The 16,777-nt window shown below is 40.7% G+C and overlaps 1 protein-coding gene across 2 annotated transcripts; it reads left to right on the top strand.

Moving 5' to 3' along the window:
• Positions 1-986: 986 nt before the first annotated feature.
• On the top strand, positions 987-15,821 carry RINT1 (RAD50 interactor 1). 2 transcript variants are annotated; one of them, XM_073652232.1, is made up of 14 exons: positions 987-1,141; positions 1,711-1,960; positions 2,060-2,301; positions 2,968-3,141; positions 3,254-3,406; positions 5,091-5,247; positions 5,452-5,562; positions 6,558-6,783; positions 8,420-8,557; positions 13,481-13,680; positions 14,418-14,632; positions 14,725-14,905; positions 14,991-15,109; positions 15,311-15,821. In XM_073652232.1, exons 2-14 carry the CDS (start codon positions 1,739-1,741, stop codon positions 15,531-15,533), a joined length of 2,361 nt encoding a protein of 786 aa, XP_073508333.1. In that variant the 5' UTR covers positions 987-1,141; positions 1,711-1,738; the 3' UTR covers positions 15,534-15,821. The 2 variants fall into 2 exon arrangements, with proteins under 2 accessions (XP_073508333.1, XP_073508332.1); XM_073652231.1 differs by having other exon boundaries at positions 987-1,152.
• Positions 15,822-16,777: the final 956 nt, after the last annotated feature.

Here is a 16,777-nt window from a genome sequence, read left to right as displayed (position 1 = left end):
GCTTTTTTCTTGCCATAATACAAATTCTAACAGTCTATTCAGTAGGACTGTCAGCTGTGTATCCACCAGACTTCTGCACAATAAAAACACAACTGATGGTCCCAACCCCATTTATAAGGCAAGAAATCCCACTTATTAAACCTGACAGAGCACACCTGTGAAGTGAAAACCATTTCCGGTGACTACCTCTTGAAGCTCATCAAGAGAATGCCAAGAGTGTGCAAAGCAGTCATCAAAGCAAAAGGTGGCTACTTTGAAGAACCTAGAATATAAGACATATTTTCAGTTGTTTCACACTTTCACACTGTTAAGTATATAATTCCACATGTGTTAATTCATAGTTTTGATGCCTTCAGTGTGAATGTACAATTTTCAAAGTTATGAAAATACAGAAAAATCTTTAAATGAGAAGGTGTGTCCAAACTTTTGGTCTGTACTGTGTATATTTCTCTGCGGTATCTGTGCATCATGAATCGTGGTATGTGATAAAAGGGCCCACTGAGACTCTTTCGTCCTGGGCCCACGAAAACCTGGAGCCTGCGCTGGCCCCGATCTGGGAGGGATGAGCTTCACTACACAGGACCATAATACTACAGCAATATAAACCAACTGTGATTGTATAAAGGGGATGTCACCGACTGGACATCTCATTCTGACACCACCCCAATATAACTAAAAAATAAGCATCCTTCCCCCCCTGGACTGGCTCTAAGCACTGTGCCCAGCAATCTCCTGACGCTGCAGCCGATCAGAGGCCAGACACCCTCTTTTAGTAGAGCAGCAGACATGTAGGGACATCATTGCACGTTTATCCTGTCTATTGAGGCGGAGAATGTGCCGAGTCCATATGACAGAGCGGCCAGTACATCTCCGCCACTCTCCAGATGAACCAGCCGATCACAGATCGGGCGATAATCGTCGCCAGCACAACCAGTAATCTGCCCCGCACTTGGCGTACTGTATAAAGTTTATTCAAAAAAAAAAAAAAAAAAAACCGGAAGTGACGTGTGCTGCGCGCGGCTGGCAATGTGTCAGTCTGTGAGTTGTCATCAGTGCCCTGCAGCCGGTGATCCGGCACCTGCACTGTGACTGCTCGGCCGGGTGGCGGGCCCATAGGGCTGCCGCAGAGTGCCCCCCGCAGGTCAGACACAGGTACTACTAATGGCCGGGAGCTGGGTCCTGTGCGTTTCTCTGGTGCCATATGCTGCAGTAATGTGTAGGGGCTTAGGACCGGCCGGGGCTATTGGCGTCTCCCATAGTGTTCCCCATCAGGACCGGCCACTGCTCCTTTCCCTCTCTGTCCTTGGTTACCTTACTATATAATGTACTGCCCCTTCCCTGCACCCTCTCAGCTCTGCAGCCCTTTGCTTTAGCTTCCAGTACTGTTGCCTCTTTCCATTGAGAGCTGACAATATTTGGATTTTTACTTTTATTTTAAAGGGGTTGTTCACAATTATGGGAAAAAACTTTTTCAGTGTCCCCCAGCTGATTCTTCTGCCTTGGATCAAATGTCTTGGCTGCACCTAATCAGCGGATGCTGATTGTCTGGAGACATCACGTGATATTGCCCTCTAAAAGGAGACCATTTTCTAAAAAAATCTTTGTAGCACTCAGGAGCCATTGAAAATGTTTCTTAAAGTATTGTATATTTTACCTTTAAGTAAACTTATTTTGCTAGAGTGCAGACATTTTAGGATGTTTCTTTTTTAGATGTTTCCAGGATCGACAAGAATCAAAGATGGCGTCTTATGAAACTGATGAAGCATTAAGCAAATCCGACCACCGTGACCTGGAGAAACCAACTGAGGTCCCAGTAACTCCTGATCCAAACACATCTGATCTACCATTTTATGTCTGTGAGTTTGTGGAGAAAGAGGTTGGAAATGATTTCAAGTCCTTGTGGAAAGTTTCCAGTCTTATTGATACAATAGCAGAAGAGAAGAAGCATCTGGAGGAGCAGGTATGGCAAGGGGTTTGTTGTAGTGAACAAGATGGGAGTTGTATCTGCATGTTTGTATTCTTTCCTTTATTTTTACAAGTAAAAATGTTTCCTCCTCAGGTTCTCACCGTCTCATCTGAGGCTCCAAAACGAATTCAGGCTGCCCTAAATAATGCTGAAAGTACACAGTCCGCCCTCGCAGCTCTGGTGAAAAGAGAAGGCACTGTTAGGGAATCGATCACTAAACATCTGGAAGATGCTGCCCCATGGATGGATGATTTAGGAGCGCTAACGGACCAGATCAATGAAGTTGAGCGTCACCTATCTTACTTAAAGTGGATTTCACAAATTGAAGAATTGAGGTAAACCAGAGGCTATGACTACGGCCACGACCCCTCTATCAGTATTTGGTCAGTATTTATTCTCAGGAGTGGGAGCCAAAACCAGATGAGGAACAATCAGAGAAAAGGTATAATAGAAACAAGTCACCTATTCTACATTTATCACCCACTCCTGGTTTTGGCTCCCACTCCTGAGAAAAAATACTGACCGAATACTGATAGTGGGGCCGTGGCCTTGGACTGCAGTACTGGGTGTTAATGCAATGGAACCAGTACAGTGAAGTCCCACTAAGCTTTAGGATCTGCTTTTCTTTGATTATTTTAATATGTTTTTACTTCTGACTTAAAGGGGATGTCCATAACTTTCCAACACCTTATTTCAAGTCACCGGGGGGATGGATAAAGAATAAAAATTGAAAAAGAAAAAAAAAAACTATGTTCACCTCTGGCTCTTACATACTCCGCACTGTGTACCCCGCTTGCTGCTTCTTCCGAATTTCTGTGAAAGCTACAACCAGTCAGCTGTCATGTGCTGTCCCCGCAGAAAGACATAGCTAGGAGACGGCCAGGGGGCACAGTCCCGAGTACTGCATGCGAGTAGTTTTTCACCACCCTGCTACCAATAATGAGAAGTTAAGTATCAGACAACTTGTAAATGTTTTGAACACAAACTTTATTTTTTTTCAGTGACAACATTCAGCAACATCTAATGACTAACAATGTGGCAGAAGCTGCCAGTACCTTGGTGTCCATGACGGAACAGGCCATTAAGCTCCAGGATTCATCCTGCATTCATCTACTGAAATTTATTACATCTACAGTCCAGTTCTGGCACAAAATACTGAAAGACAAGTTAACCAGGTAAAAGTGTGAGGCCACTTACCCCAGTAGTCCAGGTGTTTTATTATATATCATACAGTTATCAGTATTGTAAATTCACTAAATTAATAGTTCAGTTTTCCTTTTGGCACAGCGACTTTGAAGAAGTGTTAAGTCAGTTACGCTGGCCTTTTATTGGTCCTCATCAGCCATCGACACCGGTCTCTTCATCAACGTCTGGGAGTGTAACAGACATCTACGCTAGTTTGGAAATGCTCTTCACTCAACTCCTAAAGCTTCAGATTTCGTATCCTTTATGGAACGTGATGTAGATACCGAGTTACTATAATTTATAGGTTTAGAATAAAGTGTTGCTCACCAAGGCCACGTGCACATGTTCAGTATCTGATCAGTATTTTTAAGCCAGAACCAGGAGTGGGTGATAAATACAGAAGTGGTGACGTGTTTCTATTCTACTTTTCCTCTGACTGTTCCTCTCCTGGTTTTGGCTTACAGATACTGATGTGAAATACTGACCAAAATACTCAATGTGTGAATGTGGCCTTAGAGTGAGGTTTCCCCATAATTGACATTTATCACCTTTCTGCATGAGGAGTGATAAATTTCTGAATACTAGGGGCCCCACTGGCAATCACTAGAACGGGGGTCCTTAGTCGCTTATTACTCCTCACTCTATGACTGCACTGAGGAGCCGCTTCAATGGAGTGGTGGTCAAGCATGTGTGCGATAGTACACTCCGCTTCATTACGCTTACTGTTTCTATCAACCTTCTAGAAAATAATTGGAGTGGCAGGGTGCATGCTCTGGCCCCCGTCTCCATTCCAAGCTTCTTGTCATTGCTAATATGATGACACAAAACCAGTAAGTCTTTGTTTTTTTGTAATCTTGCTCCCTGAATATTGCACATAGTTTTGATCCTTCCTACATTCTGGATTTTAATGTCAATATGTAATGTCCAAGCCATTATATATTTAAATGTAGTGCATATTACATGTCGATAGCAGTGAAAGGTTCCTTCCCTCTTTTCATCCTATATGACCCTAATATTCGCTGTGTTCGCACAGTATAGCTTTGATGCAGTTTTTCCACTTAGTTTTTTTTTTTTTTTTTATGACCAAAGTGGACTTCAAAGGAATGCTACATATTACATGCTAAAAATGCCGCATGTACACTTAAAATAAAGACCTTTCCTCCAAACTGCAGAATTATTACATATCTGGTAAAAATAGACTGAAAACTAGTTGTGATTGAAGGAATGTGGGATGCTGCCAGTAAATTGGTCATTTTCTGTAGGCAAACATTTAAGGGATGATATTGATATTTATGATGGCATGGCTATAAACACATATCAATTTGCCTTGTTTTGTGGTTGGAGAACTAAAGTAGTGTAACAATAATGATTGTCTATACAGCCATATTACTACATATAAAACGTGCTGACAGGCTCCCTTTAAACAGAACCTGACATAGGATGCACGCTGCCCGATCGCCAGGCAGCATGTATCAGACACTGGCTTTATGATTTCACCTATGTATGTTTTGACTCTGAGACCATCCAGTGTTTCAGAGAAAAAAATATTTTAATAGCTGGACGGGGATCAAGCTGCATGGGTTACTAGTCTAAAAGGCTGGTCCCCTATGGGTTCACCCTGCCCGCTGCCAATGACTCATGGATCTCTCCACATATATACACACAGGGAGAGACCTATCACTCCAGTAGAGCAGGCGAGGAGGAGCCGCCAGGGACCTGCGTGTCCGACTAGTCTCCCATGCGGCTCGGTCCCCAGCTGAATTTTGTGTTTTTCTCTGAAATGCTGTAGTGTTTCAGTTTCAAACATACATGGATGAAATCTTACATTGTATTCGCTCTCGGGTTCCCTTTAATACTCAGTGGTGCTTTCTGTTGCATAACTAGTTAATTGGTTTACTGGTTAAATGCTGATTTGATATTCCTTAAAATGTACCTCTAGAGATGAATTAATAAGTAAACCTAAGCAGGTGCCAGAGAAATATTCTCTTCCAGCATCTCCTCCCATCATTCTTCCCATCCAAATTATGTTATCTCCTCTACAGAAAAGGTTCCGCTATCATTTTTCTGGAAACAGACAGACCAATGTTTTAAGTAAGGTGAGTAATGTTTGTCTCCTACCCGCTCATGAGCACTCATATTCATTCATGACCCCATTATAAATGCAGCCATGCTATTGTGAAGAATGGAAGCCATGACGTTAGAATTAAGAGCCTAAATTAGGAGCATGTGGGCGCACCTTTTTGTGGTGTTCTCTGCATTTTTGCTGTGATACTTTAATATCTTTCTTGTTTGTCACCCAGCCTGAATGGTACCTTACCCAGGTTCTCATGTGGATTGCAAACCACACAAAGTTTTTAAATGAAAAGATTCAGCCAATTCTGAAGAGTTCAAGATCCACTGTGAATTCAAAGGTGATGTATTAAGAATCCAGAGATGTTAGTGGATGTTCTAACTCATACATGTCAAATTCTGGCCCGTGGGCCAAATCTGGCCTGCAGGGTGGTTTTATTTGGCCCACAACACCAGAACCACCACCCCCCCAGTGTGGGGCCATTATTCTGTATGTAGGGCTATGCGAGGCCATTATTCTGTATGGAGGACTACGTGGTGCCCATAATACTGTACGGAGGACTTTGTAGGGCCCATTATACTGGTTAGCCCGCGACTTTGTCCGAGTTTTTCGTCTTGGCCCTCTGTGTTTGAGTTTGATAGCCCTGATCTAACTGAACTGTACACAAGGTTTATGTGTCTGCTTTGTTAACTGATCGTGCTGGTTTTCTTATTAACTGAACACATGGAATTATTGGACTGTTATTATCCTTTCTTCTTAAAGCATTATTAATTCTGTGCTGCACATATGAAAAGAGGTTTCATACACATAACACACATAAAATTAAACTAACAATTATAGACTTGTACAGAATGGGAGAGGACCCTTCTGTCACAGGCTTACAATCTGCAGGGTAATGTGGGAAGGAGACAGTAGGTTGTGGTATGATAGTTATGTTCTATGCACATAAAATACCAGAATAATCTGAATGTGTGTTTAGCAGGTTGGAAGTTAAAGGGGTTTCCAGGCTTATCGCAAAAGTGTGCTGTAGCGGTAGCAAGATTGAGCGGCCATGTGACTGCAAGTATGCGATGTGCATACTCCTGGTCGTGCACGTCTAGTCAATATGTGGCCAGGAGCATTTATATCACGTACTTTCGGTCACATGACCACTGGGTTTTCGCTGCCGGCACCAGAGAATCCTCCTGGGAGGATTCACAAATCTGCAGTCATTTAGATTTACTGCAGACTTTCGTGATACGCCAGGACAACTCATTTTAAAGTATTTCTGTCTAATATATGTAAATTTATACAATATGTATGTGAGCTAACAGTGTGTGCTTGTCATTTCTGCAGATGGAGTTTACTCGAGGACTTGTCATGTTGGTACTGGAGAAGTTGTCTATTGACATTCCTTGTTTGTTGTACGATGACGTCCTTTTCTGTCACCTTGTGGATGAGGTGCTCTTGTTTCAAAGAGAACTCCACACAGCTCATGGCTATCTAAGCAGCCTGCCAAATTGCATGCATATCCTTTCAGAGGACACTTTCTTTCAACGATGGCTAACAGTGGAAAGAAAATGTAAGAGGAAAATATATTAAATAACTTTAGGTTTAGGCTAGAAGCTTTTTTTCATAAGCACAATATCGTGCACCTTCTGACATTAGATCACCGGATACCTGTACCTATCATAGTCAAATCTTGCTAAAACTTTTGTATTGACCTAAAGTACAATGCAAACGTTTTGGCAAGGGTGGCACATGTTAAGGAGCTGAAGCTCCTAAACCCTTCATCCAATTTTAATGTGGATACCCTCAAATGAAAGCTGAAAGTCTGAACTTCAACTGCATCTGAATTGTTTTGTTTAAAATTCATTGTGGTAATGTCTAGAACCAAAATTAGAAAAGTGTTGTCTCTGTCCAAATTTATATGGACCTAACTGTAATTACTAGCAGACTCGATGTTGAGATCAGCACTCTGTGACAGTCATATCATCACTTTCAGGATTCCTTGTTCTGTATGCAGAAGATGGTTCTTAAAGACATTGGCTGTATATTTGGGGTGGTGGTTCTGATGCAGGATATATTTTGAGGCAATTGGATGCCTCCCTGATGGTATTGTAAGATGGATAAGTATCTAACTGAATTTTTCCGAATTGAGGACACCATTAATCCTGATCACATCCCCAACTCAATTTACTGAAATGCAGCCCCAAACTTGCAGGGACCCTCCACCATGCTTCACTGTTGCCTGCAGATACTCCTTATTGTATCGCTCTTCAGCGCTTCCTTAAACAAACTGCCAGCTATTACACATTTTGACTCATCAGTCCAGAGCACCTGCTGCCATTTTTATTTGCCCTAGTTCTTATGTTTCCATGCATAGTTGAGTCACTTGGCCTTGTTTCCATGTGTGGATTTTTGTCCGCAAGGCTTCCACGAAGACCATTTCTGGACAGACTTCCCCGAGCAGTAGGTGATTGTAGCTGGGTCCTGTCAGTTCAGAACTGATGCAATAGTAAAAAGGGATATATGGATAATTCTGCTGCGCTGCTGGTCAAGAAGATATTCAGTGGAGATGAAAGTGTTGGACAAAGAACAGTTTTATTAATCTATGCATTTCAGAGTTAAACAAACTCCTTCATTAGGAAAAAAACAATTGTTTAATTGGAACTTTACAGATCGTTGCCTAGGTTACAGGCCACCGCTGCAGTCACCGCATGGCCAGTTACCTAGCCAAAACGTGTGTGGCTGCTTCCCTGAAGCTGGCCAGATCATTAGATCAGACCAGCTCCAGTCCCTGTACACGTCTACCTTGCTGCTGAGGCAAAACTTTTTCTGCTAGAAGCCTGAGAGAGCACACAGTCCGGACCAGTGACAAGACCATTCCGGTGGTCCAAACTGTCAATCTTCAGTAGCACACTGCCCCCGCAAAGCAAGGGGCCAGGATTGGTGTGCTCCTGAAGATACAATATGAGAAAACCCCTTTAGCAGACCACCAGATTTGCACCAAGCCAATGATGCTCATGTCTGTGATTACTGAGTGTCATTCATAAAATATTTTGAGCAGTTCTGGTATTGCACCCAAATCTTACAGGAACCCTGAGATGTCTGGATGTGCTGTCATTAAAATGTCTAACATTTTCCATGTGACTTCTCGTGTTCAGCAAGTGTCACTAGATATCAAAGAAATATTTTCTTTCATTTTCTTTTGTTAGTGGCTCTAGAAAAAATGGATTCTATGCTATCAGCGGAGGCTGCGTGGTCATCACAGTACAAAGACATCTCTGACGTTGATGAGATGAAATTTCCAGACTGTGCAGAGACATTTATGACTCTTCTGCTTGTTATAACAGGTAATAGTTTACGGTGACATTTGTAATTCAGGCTAGTGCCATTTGCAAAAAAAAAAAAAGTTTTCACAATATATGTTTAAAATATGATAATTTAAATTTTATTTTGTGAAAAAGAAAAAAAAAAAACTTTTCACAATTTTATACACAATAGAACTTTTGGAACATGATAAATAATTGCCTTAACAATGCATTTATTTTTTAAATTACCGTATTTTTCGGCCTATAAGACACACATTAAGACGACCTTTAAGACGCACCTAAGTTTTAGAGGAGGAAAATTGAAAAAAAAATTGAAGCAAAAAATGTGGTCATGATGCACTGTTATGTGTTAGTGGTCAGCTGCTGACATTGGGGGTAATGTCCCCCATCCTAGTATACATGGGCCCACCTCATCCCCATCCTGATATACATGGTCCCCTCACACAGCATACATAAAAATAATAAAGGATTCTACTCGCCTTCCCTCTGCTCCAGTGGCGTTCTGTTCTGATGCCAGCAGCTGACATCAGCTTGTAAGCAGCGCATGACGTCACAGACATGCGCCCTCACGCGCTGAAGTCAGCAGCTGGAAGATTCACTGCTCTCTACTCCCATGGGCGTGGGGAGCAGAGAATATTCATTCTCTTTAATAGCGGGCACACGTGATCGCCGAGAAGCTGCAGGTGCTGCAGCAGTGTGTCCGCTATTAAAGAGCATAAATATTCACTGCTCCACCTGCCCATATTCCCTCTCACCGCTGGCTTCAGTGCACAGAGGTGGGAGGGAGGGACTATGGGCGTGGGGAGTAGTTAATATTCATTTTCTGTAACAGCGGGCACAGTGTTAACCGCAGCAGCCAGCTCCTGCCTCTGTGAACCGGTCCTCTGCCGCTTCCCCCACCACCATCCACAACTGTACATCTGGACTACAAGACACACCCCCCACTTTCCTCCAAAATTTTAGAGGAAAAAGGTGCGTCTTGTAGTCCAAAAAAATACATAGCTCCTTTTCCCTACACTAATCCAGTCCTAACGTACAGGGCTACTTGATTATTCCCTACAACTTCAATGCTAGCTGATTCTCCAAATAGGTTCCCTAGGAATCTGGAGGACTCATTTATTAAAATATTGTTGGCATTTGTAAGCATGTCTCCTGCTTGGAACATGCTGAAAGGCTCATTCATCTGCACGCTTTTCTTCTCAGTATGTTTATAAGATAATGTCAGGGATATGGCGCACAAGGGACACCTATAAGTTAGAGATTTTGAGATGAAAATATTAGTTTGCTAATATAATTAGTAGTTATCTGCTATACAACACCTTACATTTGGATTGCCATTTGTCGCATTATGACTTAGTAGTTTTGCAGTATGAAAATTACTTAAAATTAGGTATAGTAAGCACTGAACATCTTACTGTATGTTTAAAGGAGACTAACTTGGGAAAATTGCCATCCTTGCTGTATAGAAATACATGAGGTCACTCTCGGGTCAAGAGAGCGGCCAGCCAGTCCGAGGATTGTGATGCAATCGTTGTCTGTGTTATACGGCCACCTGACTGCGCCCTCAGGCTGGATTCACACATCTGTGTTTCACGTTCAATGATGCACGGAACGGCCATGTATCTCCGAACCTGAATGTTTACAGATTATAGGAATATATGAGGCTGTCAAGTTCAGGTCAGGAGTCTCCTGGCTGGCCAGTGCACCAGACTGCAAAAAATGGATGTGTTTAATCTACCCTTAACCTCTTTACCTCCGAGGGTGGTTTGCACGTTAATGACCAGACCAATTTTCATAATTCTGACCACTGTCACTTTATGAGGTAATTACTCTGGAACGCTTCAATGGATCCCCCTGATTCTGAGATTGTTTTTTTTTTTTTTTGTGACATATTGTACTTCATGATAGTGGTAACATTTCTTCGATATCACTTGTGTTTATTTGTGAAAAAATCGGAAATTTGGCGAAAATGTTGAAAATTTTGCAATTTTCATGCCCTTAAATCAGAGAGATATGTCACACAAAATAGTTGTAAAGTAGACATGTGAGAAATGTTACTTAATATCAGCACAATTTTGGAACCAAAATTATTTTTTTTGTTAGGAAGTTTATAAGGGTTAAAAGTTGACCAGCGATTTCTCATTTTTCCAACAAAATGTACAAAACCATTCTTTTAGAGACCACATCACATTTGATGTGACTTTTAGGGGCCTTTATGACAGAAAATACTCAAAAGTGACACCATTCTAAAAACTGCACCCCTCAAGGTGCTCAAAACCACATTCAAGAAGTTTATTAACCCTTCAGGTGCTTCACAGGAATTTTTGGAATGTGGAGGAAGAAAATGATCATTTAATTTTTTTTTCCACAAAAATGTTACTTTAGATCCCAATTTTTTTATTTTCGCAAGGATAACAAGAAAAAAATGGACCCCAAAATTTGTTGTGGAATTCCTCCTGAGCATGCCGATGCCCCATATGTGGGGGAAAACCACTGTTTGGGCACACGGCAGGACTCAGAAGGGAAGAAGCGCCATTTGACTTTTTGAATGTAAAATTTGCTTAAATAATTAGCGGACACTATGTTGCGTTTGAGGAGCCCCTGAAGTGCCTGAACAGTGGAAACCCTCCACAAGTGACACCATTTTGGAAACTAGACCCCTCAGGAAACTTATCTAGGTGTGTGGTGAGCACCTTGAACTCCCAGGTGCTTCACAGAAGTTTATAACATTGAGCCATAAAAATACAATTTTCAAAATTTTCCCACAAAAAATGTTTTTCAGCTTCCAATTTTGCATTTTGATAAGGGTAATTGCACCATACCATTTGTTGTGCAATTTCTCCTGAGTAAGCCGATACCCCATATGTGGGAAAACCACTGGACGCACGGCAGAGTTTGGACGGGAAGGAGCGCCATTTGACTTTTTGAATGTAAAATTAGCTTGAATAATTAGTGGATGCCATGTTGGTATGCACCAAGTATTACGGGTGCTCGAGTGACATGCTCAAGTCCCCAAGTTAGACACCCAAAAAAAAACATGCAGGGATCGCTCGTGCATGGCAGATAATCCCCGCAATTTTTTTTGGGCTGTATAACAGCTGCAAAATATATGGGGCGGGGACTCGAGCATGTCACTTGAACACCCACGATACTTGGTGCATACCAGAGTACCCGATGCAAACTCAAGTAGCGAGCACTTGCACTCAAAACTAGTCACCACATCATCGTCTTTTTTTTTTTTTTTTTCTTTACTTTTGAAAACACAACCCGAACCCTAACCCTGCAGTTATTTTTTACACCGTTTCTCATGTGATATAAGTGATTAGATGACTTTATTCTTCGGGTCGGTGCGATTACAGTGATACCAGATTGATATCGGGTTTTTATGATTGACAGCTGTCACACACTTTGCAAAAAAAAAAAAAAAAATGTTTTTTTTTTTTTTTTTAAGACTAGTTTTTGCATCTCAACAGTAAGGCCACATTCACATGTTCAGTATTTGGTCAGTAGTTTACATCAGTATTTGTAAGACAAAACCAGGAGTGGAACAATCAGAAGAAAAGTATAATAGAAACACGTCACCACTTCTGTATTTATCACCCACTCCTGGTTTTGTCTTACAGATACTGACGTAAAATACTGACCAAACACTAAATGTGCGAACATGCCCTAAAAGCAACAGTGGAGGGTTTAGGTTATTTTAACTAACAACACATAGCAGTCATGTGCTTCATGAAAAGTGATCTCTTCGGCAGGCAAAATAGTACCTTCCCCTAACCCTCATACAGTTTCTCTACATGACAGACATAGATAGATATATCTATTAAATATATTACATCCAAAAAGTTTCATAGCTGTCAGTTTTTCAGTGAGTGTGGAGATTCTGAACTGTTACTGACAGTGCAATAACCACATTTTGGGAGTAAAAGCCCTTATGATAACTGGAGAAAGCTTTATTTGTTTTTAACAAGTTTCTTAACGTATCATATTTTAAAGACACATTTTTTTATAGCATTCACTAATTTGCCATGGTGCCTGGTCACTATCGCCGGACCATGGCCCGAATATTGCCTACTCAAAAGATGCATATAGAAACAGAAGGAAGCATGAGTAGAAAGGCATAAAAAGCATAACTTTATTCAATAGAAAAGATTACATATCAAAACATAAATTACAGTGCATCAAAAAAGTGGGGTATAAGGTGCAAGGTGCCGGGTACTATGATGACACATAGATAGAGGGCTAAGCATATATATCTTTATAGATGTTAATACTGAGTATATGGAACTTCTATATGAAAGTCGTCACTTCGAACAGGCTGAATCAGCTCAAAAAAAGTCCCTAGTGGACTAAGGAATTCAGGCGACCCCAAAGCGTGTTATAATCACCGCTGTACCCCTGTGATGTCCATAGTAACCTGAGGGCCTCATATTATCCTTTGGTGAGTCTCTTATTTGGATAGGAATACAGTTATGGGGTCGCCTGAATACCTTAGCCCACTAGGGCCTTTATTTGAGCTAATTCAGCCTTGTTTGAAGTGGTGACTTTCATATAGACGTTCCATATACTCACCATTAACATCTATAAAGATATATATGTTTAGCCCTCTATCTGTGCCATCATAGTACCCGGCACCTTATACTCCTTTTGTTGATGTACTGTAATCTATGTTTTGATATGTAATCTTTTCTATTGAATAAAATTATGCTTTTTATGCCTTTTATACTCATGCTTCCTCTTGTTTCTATATACAGCCGTGACACTTGCAGGTGCGGCGACATTAAAAGAAATGCCAAGCATGCCAAAATACTCGGCGAGCACCCGAGCGTGCTCGCCGAACGGGTTAATGAAACCTACTTGTTCATCACTAGTTCTTGGTGCTCCCAAGTCATGTCTGAGCTGACTGTATGGCTGAAACAGGTTTTCTTCTCTTGTGGCTACCAGACAGATACAAGAACCTCCCCACTGCGGAAAAGAAACTGAAGTTTTTGGAGCTGCAGAAGGATTTAGTTGATGACTTTAGGATCCGTTTAACACAAGTGATGAAGGAAGAGAACAGAGCTCTTCTCAGCATTAAATACTGTGCAATCCTGAATGCTGTCAATTATATTGCAACTGTGCTTGGAGACTGGGCTGACAACATTGTGAGTCGATGCATTCGAATCATTATCACTGTATGTTTACTAATGTCTTATAAGATTTGCAGGACTATCTCTACTGAATCTGCATAGCAATTGCTTTGCCTTTAGTGTACTTACAGGGGCTATACAGGTGAATCCCTAAACAAAATAATATATTAAATTGTCACAGCACTTACAGGTAAGTGTTCAGAATCAGAAATCATTATATCAGATCTGCTAAACATGCAGGATACCAGCTAGGAATAATGCTATTCCTCGTATATTAGCAGATGTATGTGGGAATAACACTATTTCTGGCCATTATATGACTTATATCCTGCATGATTAATAGATTTTTCCCTTGCAGTAGAAGACTCCACAGTTCCTCCTTATGCATTTCTAAATGTATTTCCTTCTAGGTACTCTCCTCTCCATATGCAGAAAGTGTAATGTGATCCCTCACTGCAGACAGATTTGTTCAGTGATTTTACCAATTTTTGAGACTGAATAATCAGTGCAGGAGACAAAAAAATAACTTTGATAAGAGGCACTTTTGTCTAATAAGACCTATTGCAAAGTTTCCTATCTTCAATTGTGGGCATGACAATTATAATGTTTGCTTATTTGTCTGTGAATTATTTATTCTGGGCGATACTAGAAGAGCTGCTGAACACATTGATCTATCCGTTTATTTTGAATCGTATATTTATTTCTATGGGATGTTAAAATTCTCATTTATAATGTAAAGTCTGTGCTTGCAGTTCTTCTTACAGCTGCAGCAGGCGGCACTGGAGGTCTGCACTGATGGCAATTCTACCAGTAAGCTACAACTCGGACAGCTGGCTTCCATGGAAATCTCCGTCTTTGATGATATGATTAATCTTCTGGAGCGACTAAAAAACGATATGTTATCACGTCAAGTAGAGCATGTTTTCCGAGAAGTCAAAGAAGGAGCAAAGATGTACAAGAAGGAAAGGTTTGTCTATCATCCATCTTCTTAGGATTTTCTACTTAGTGAGATTGTCTTTACCTATTTTTCTAACTCTTCTTCTTCCGTGCTTATTCCAGATGGCTATCGTTGCCTTCACAGTCAGAACAAGCTGTGATGTCATTATCCAGCTCAGCATGCCCGATGCTACTGACGCTCAGGGACCGTCTTCTACAACTGGAACAACAGCTGTGTCATACTTTATTCAAAAGTGTTTGGCAAATGCTTGCCGAAAAGCTGGATTTGTTCATTTATCAAGACGTAAGTAAATAAGATCATTGCAGATAGCAAGGTCTTGTGATAGTTAATATATTATAACATATATATATATTTTTTTTATATACAGGTCATCTTGGCCAATCATTTTAACGAAGGGGGAGCAGCACAATTGCAGTTCGATATGTCACGGAATCTCTTTCCTTTATTTTCCCATTACTGCAAAAGGCCAGAGAATTATTTTAAGCAGTGAGTATAAATGTAGACAAACCAGAATGTCTGTCTAAAAATATGCATACCCAGAGAAATAAGAACATAATGCATGTTCTATAATATTTTGGCAAATGCTTCATTTACACAGTAGGATACAGTTATATTTGTTAATTTGCTCTCTGACAAATATTATAATTCTTTTATATCTCTGTATCTAATTAATATATCTTATTACAGTGTGAAAGAAGCCTGCATTATACTAAATCTTAGCGTGGGGTCTGCGCTGCTTTTGAAGGACGTGTTACAGTCTGCAGCACAGTGCATGGATAAAACCGCTCCCAATGACCAAGTGCCCTCGTCTACAGCAGCTCTAAACGAGCTTGGAGTCTATAAGCTGGCGCCTCAGGATGTGGAAATTCTCTTCAATTTACGAACAAACTGGCCAAATACTGGAAAATGATTATTTATATCTGTGTCTTTTCCACAATCGAGTTATGTTTGGTCATTTTGTATATATGTATGATAAATGAATGAATGCCGTAACCTGGCATTTAAATAAGGCAAGTTTTACATTTTCTACCAAATATGATTTCAGGTTTTTTTATAACAAAGATCACAGGTAAGATCGGATACATAATAACATATGTTGTTTTTTTTTCCGCAAAACAGTACACAGTTATGTCATAGTGTTCAATTATTGTACAAATGTAATGAACAGGCTCCTAAAATAAAACCTTTAAATGGGTTATTCAGTGAAAATAAGTTTCTGTGGATAGGTGATAACTTGCTGATCATTGAACGTCCAACCACTGTGCCTAGAACGGGAATTTTTATGGTCCACAGCTCCACTCATCATAGGGCTGCCTGAAAAAGTCGGCTGCACCATAGGGAATGAGTGGAGCAACGGTCGATCATGCATAATAACCGGAATTAAAGTACCCCATTCTCCCATTGATGGATGATAACTTGTTTTCACCATACAACCTAATTAATATTAGTATATGCATCCACCTTGGCAACATGTAACTAAAGATGGAGAGATGATGAATTAATCTCATAAGCTTTTCTTATTTGAGTAACTGGTTGATTTTGTAATATTGTAGAGTATGTTAAAGTGATGTCCACCACTGGACATCCTATTTTCAATATCTCTTAAATGTACCTAGTAAAATAAGAAAGAAATCAAACTTGCCTCCTGGACTGGTGCCGCTCTGAGGGTTGTAATCTCCCCGCAATCTCACGACACTGTTTATGTCACGCGAGCGCTGCAGCCTATCAATGGCCACTAATTGGGCTCATAAACAATGTCTAGATTGCGGGGGACACAGCGCCGGCCTAGGAGGTAAGTATGCTGTTCAGTTTTAAAAAAAGGAGGGGAGAGGGAGGGGGGTACTGGATGACTCCTGTACAGCAAGAGTAACATGGTAACTTTTTGTCCACTTGTAGTAAGATCAACTCAATGTTCAAGTCACTGTGAACTTTTGTTTTTCACGGGAAAACATTGGAATCATGTGGTCATGATACTATTTTACATTAACTCACAGACCACCAACTGTCTCCCCAAATTCGGTTAATCTACTCTGATTAAATAATTAAATTTCTTGGCAAGAAGCAGCCATAATCTCTAAGTATTCATGTTTCTTTGTGACGTTACCATCTATAAAGCTGGCCACAAACGATGAAATAATGGCAGCAATAACAAGC

The sequence above is a fragment of the Phyllobates terribilis genome, unplaced genomic scaffold, assembly GCF_046119375.1.
Source record: "Phyllobates terribilis strain yellow unplaced genomic scaffold, ASM4611937v1 Scaffold_11__3_contigs__length_659146591, whole genome shotgun sequence".
In the NCBI taxonomy this organism is placed as follows: Eukaryota; Metazoa; Chordata; class Amphibia; order Anura; family Dendrobatidae; genus Phyllobates; species Phyllobates terribilis.
The sequence above is the reverse complement of the archived record's forward strand: the minus strand, read 5'-3'. Positions and strand labels throughout refer to the sequence as shown.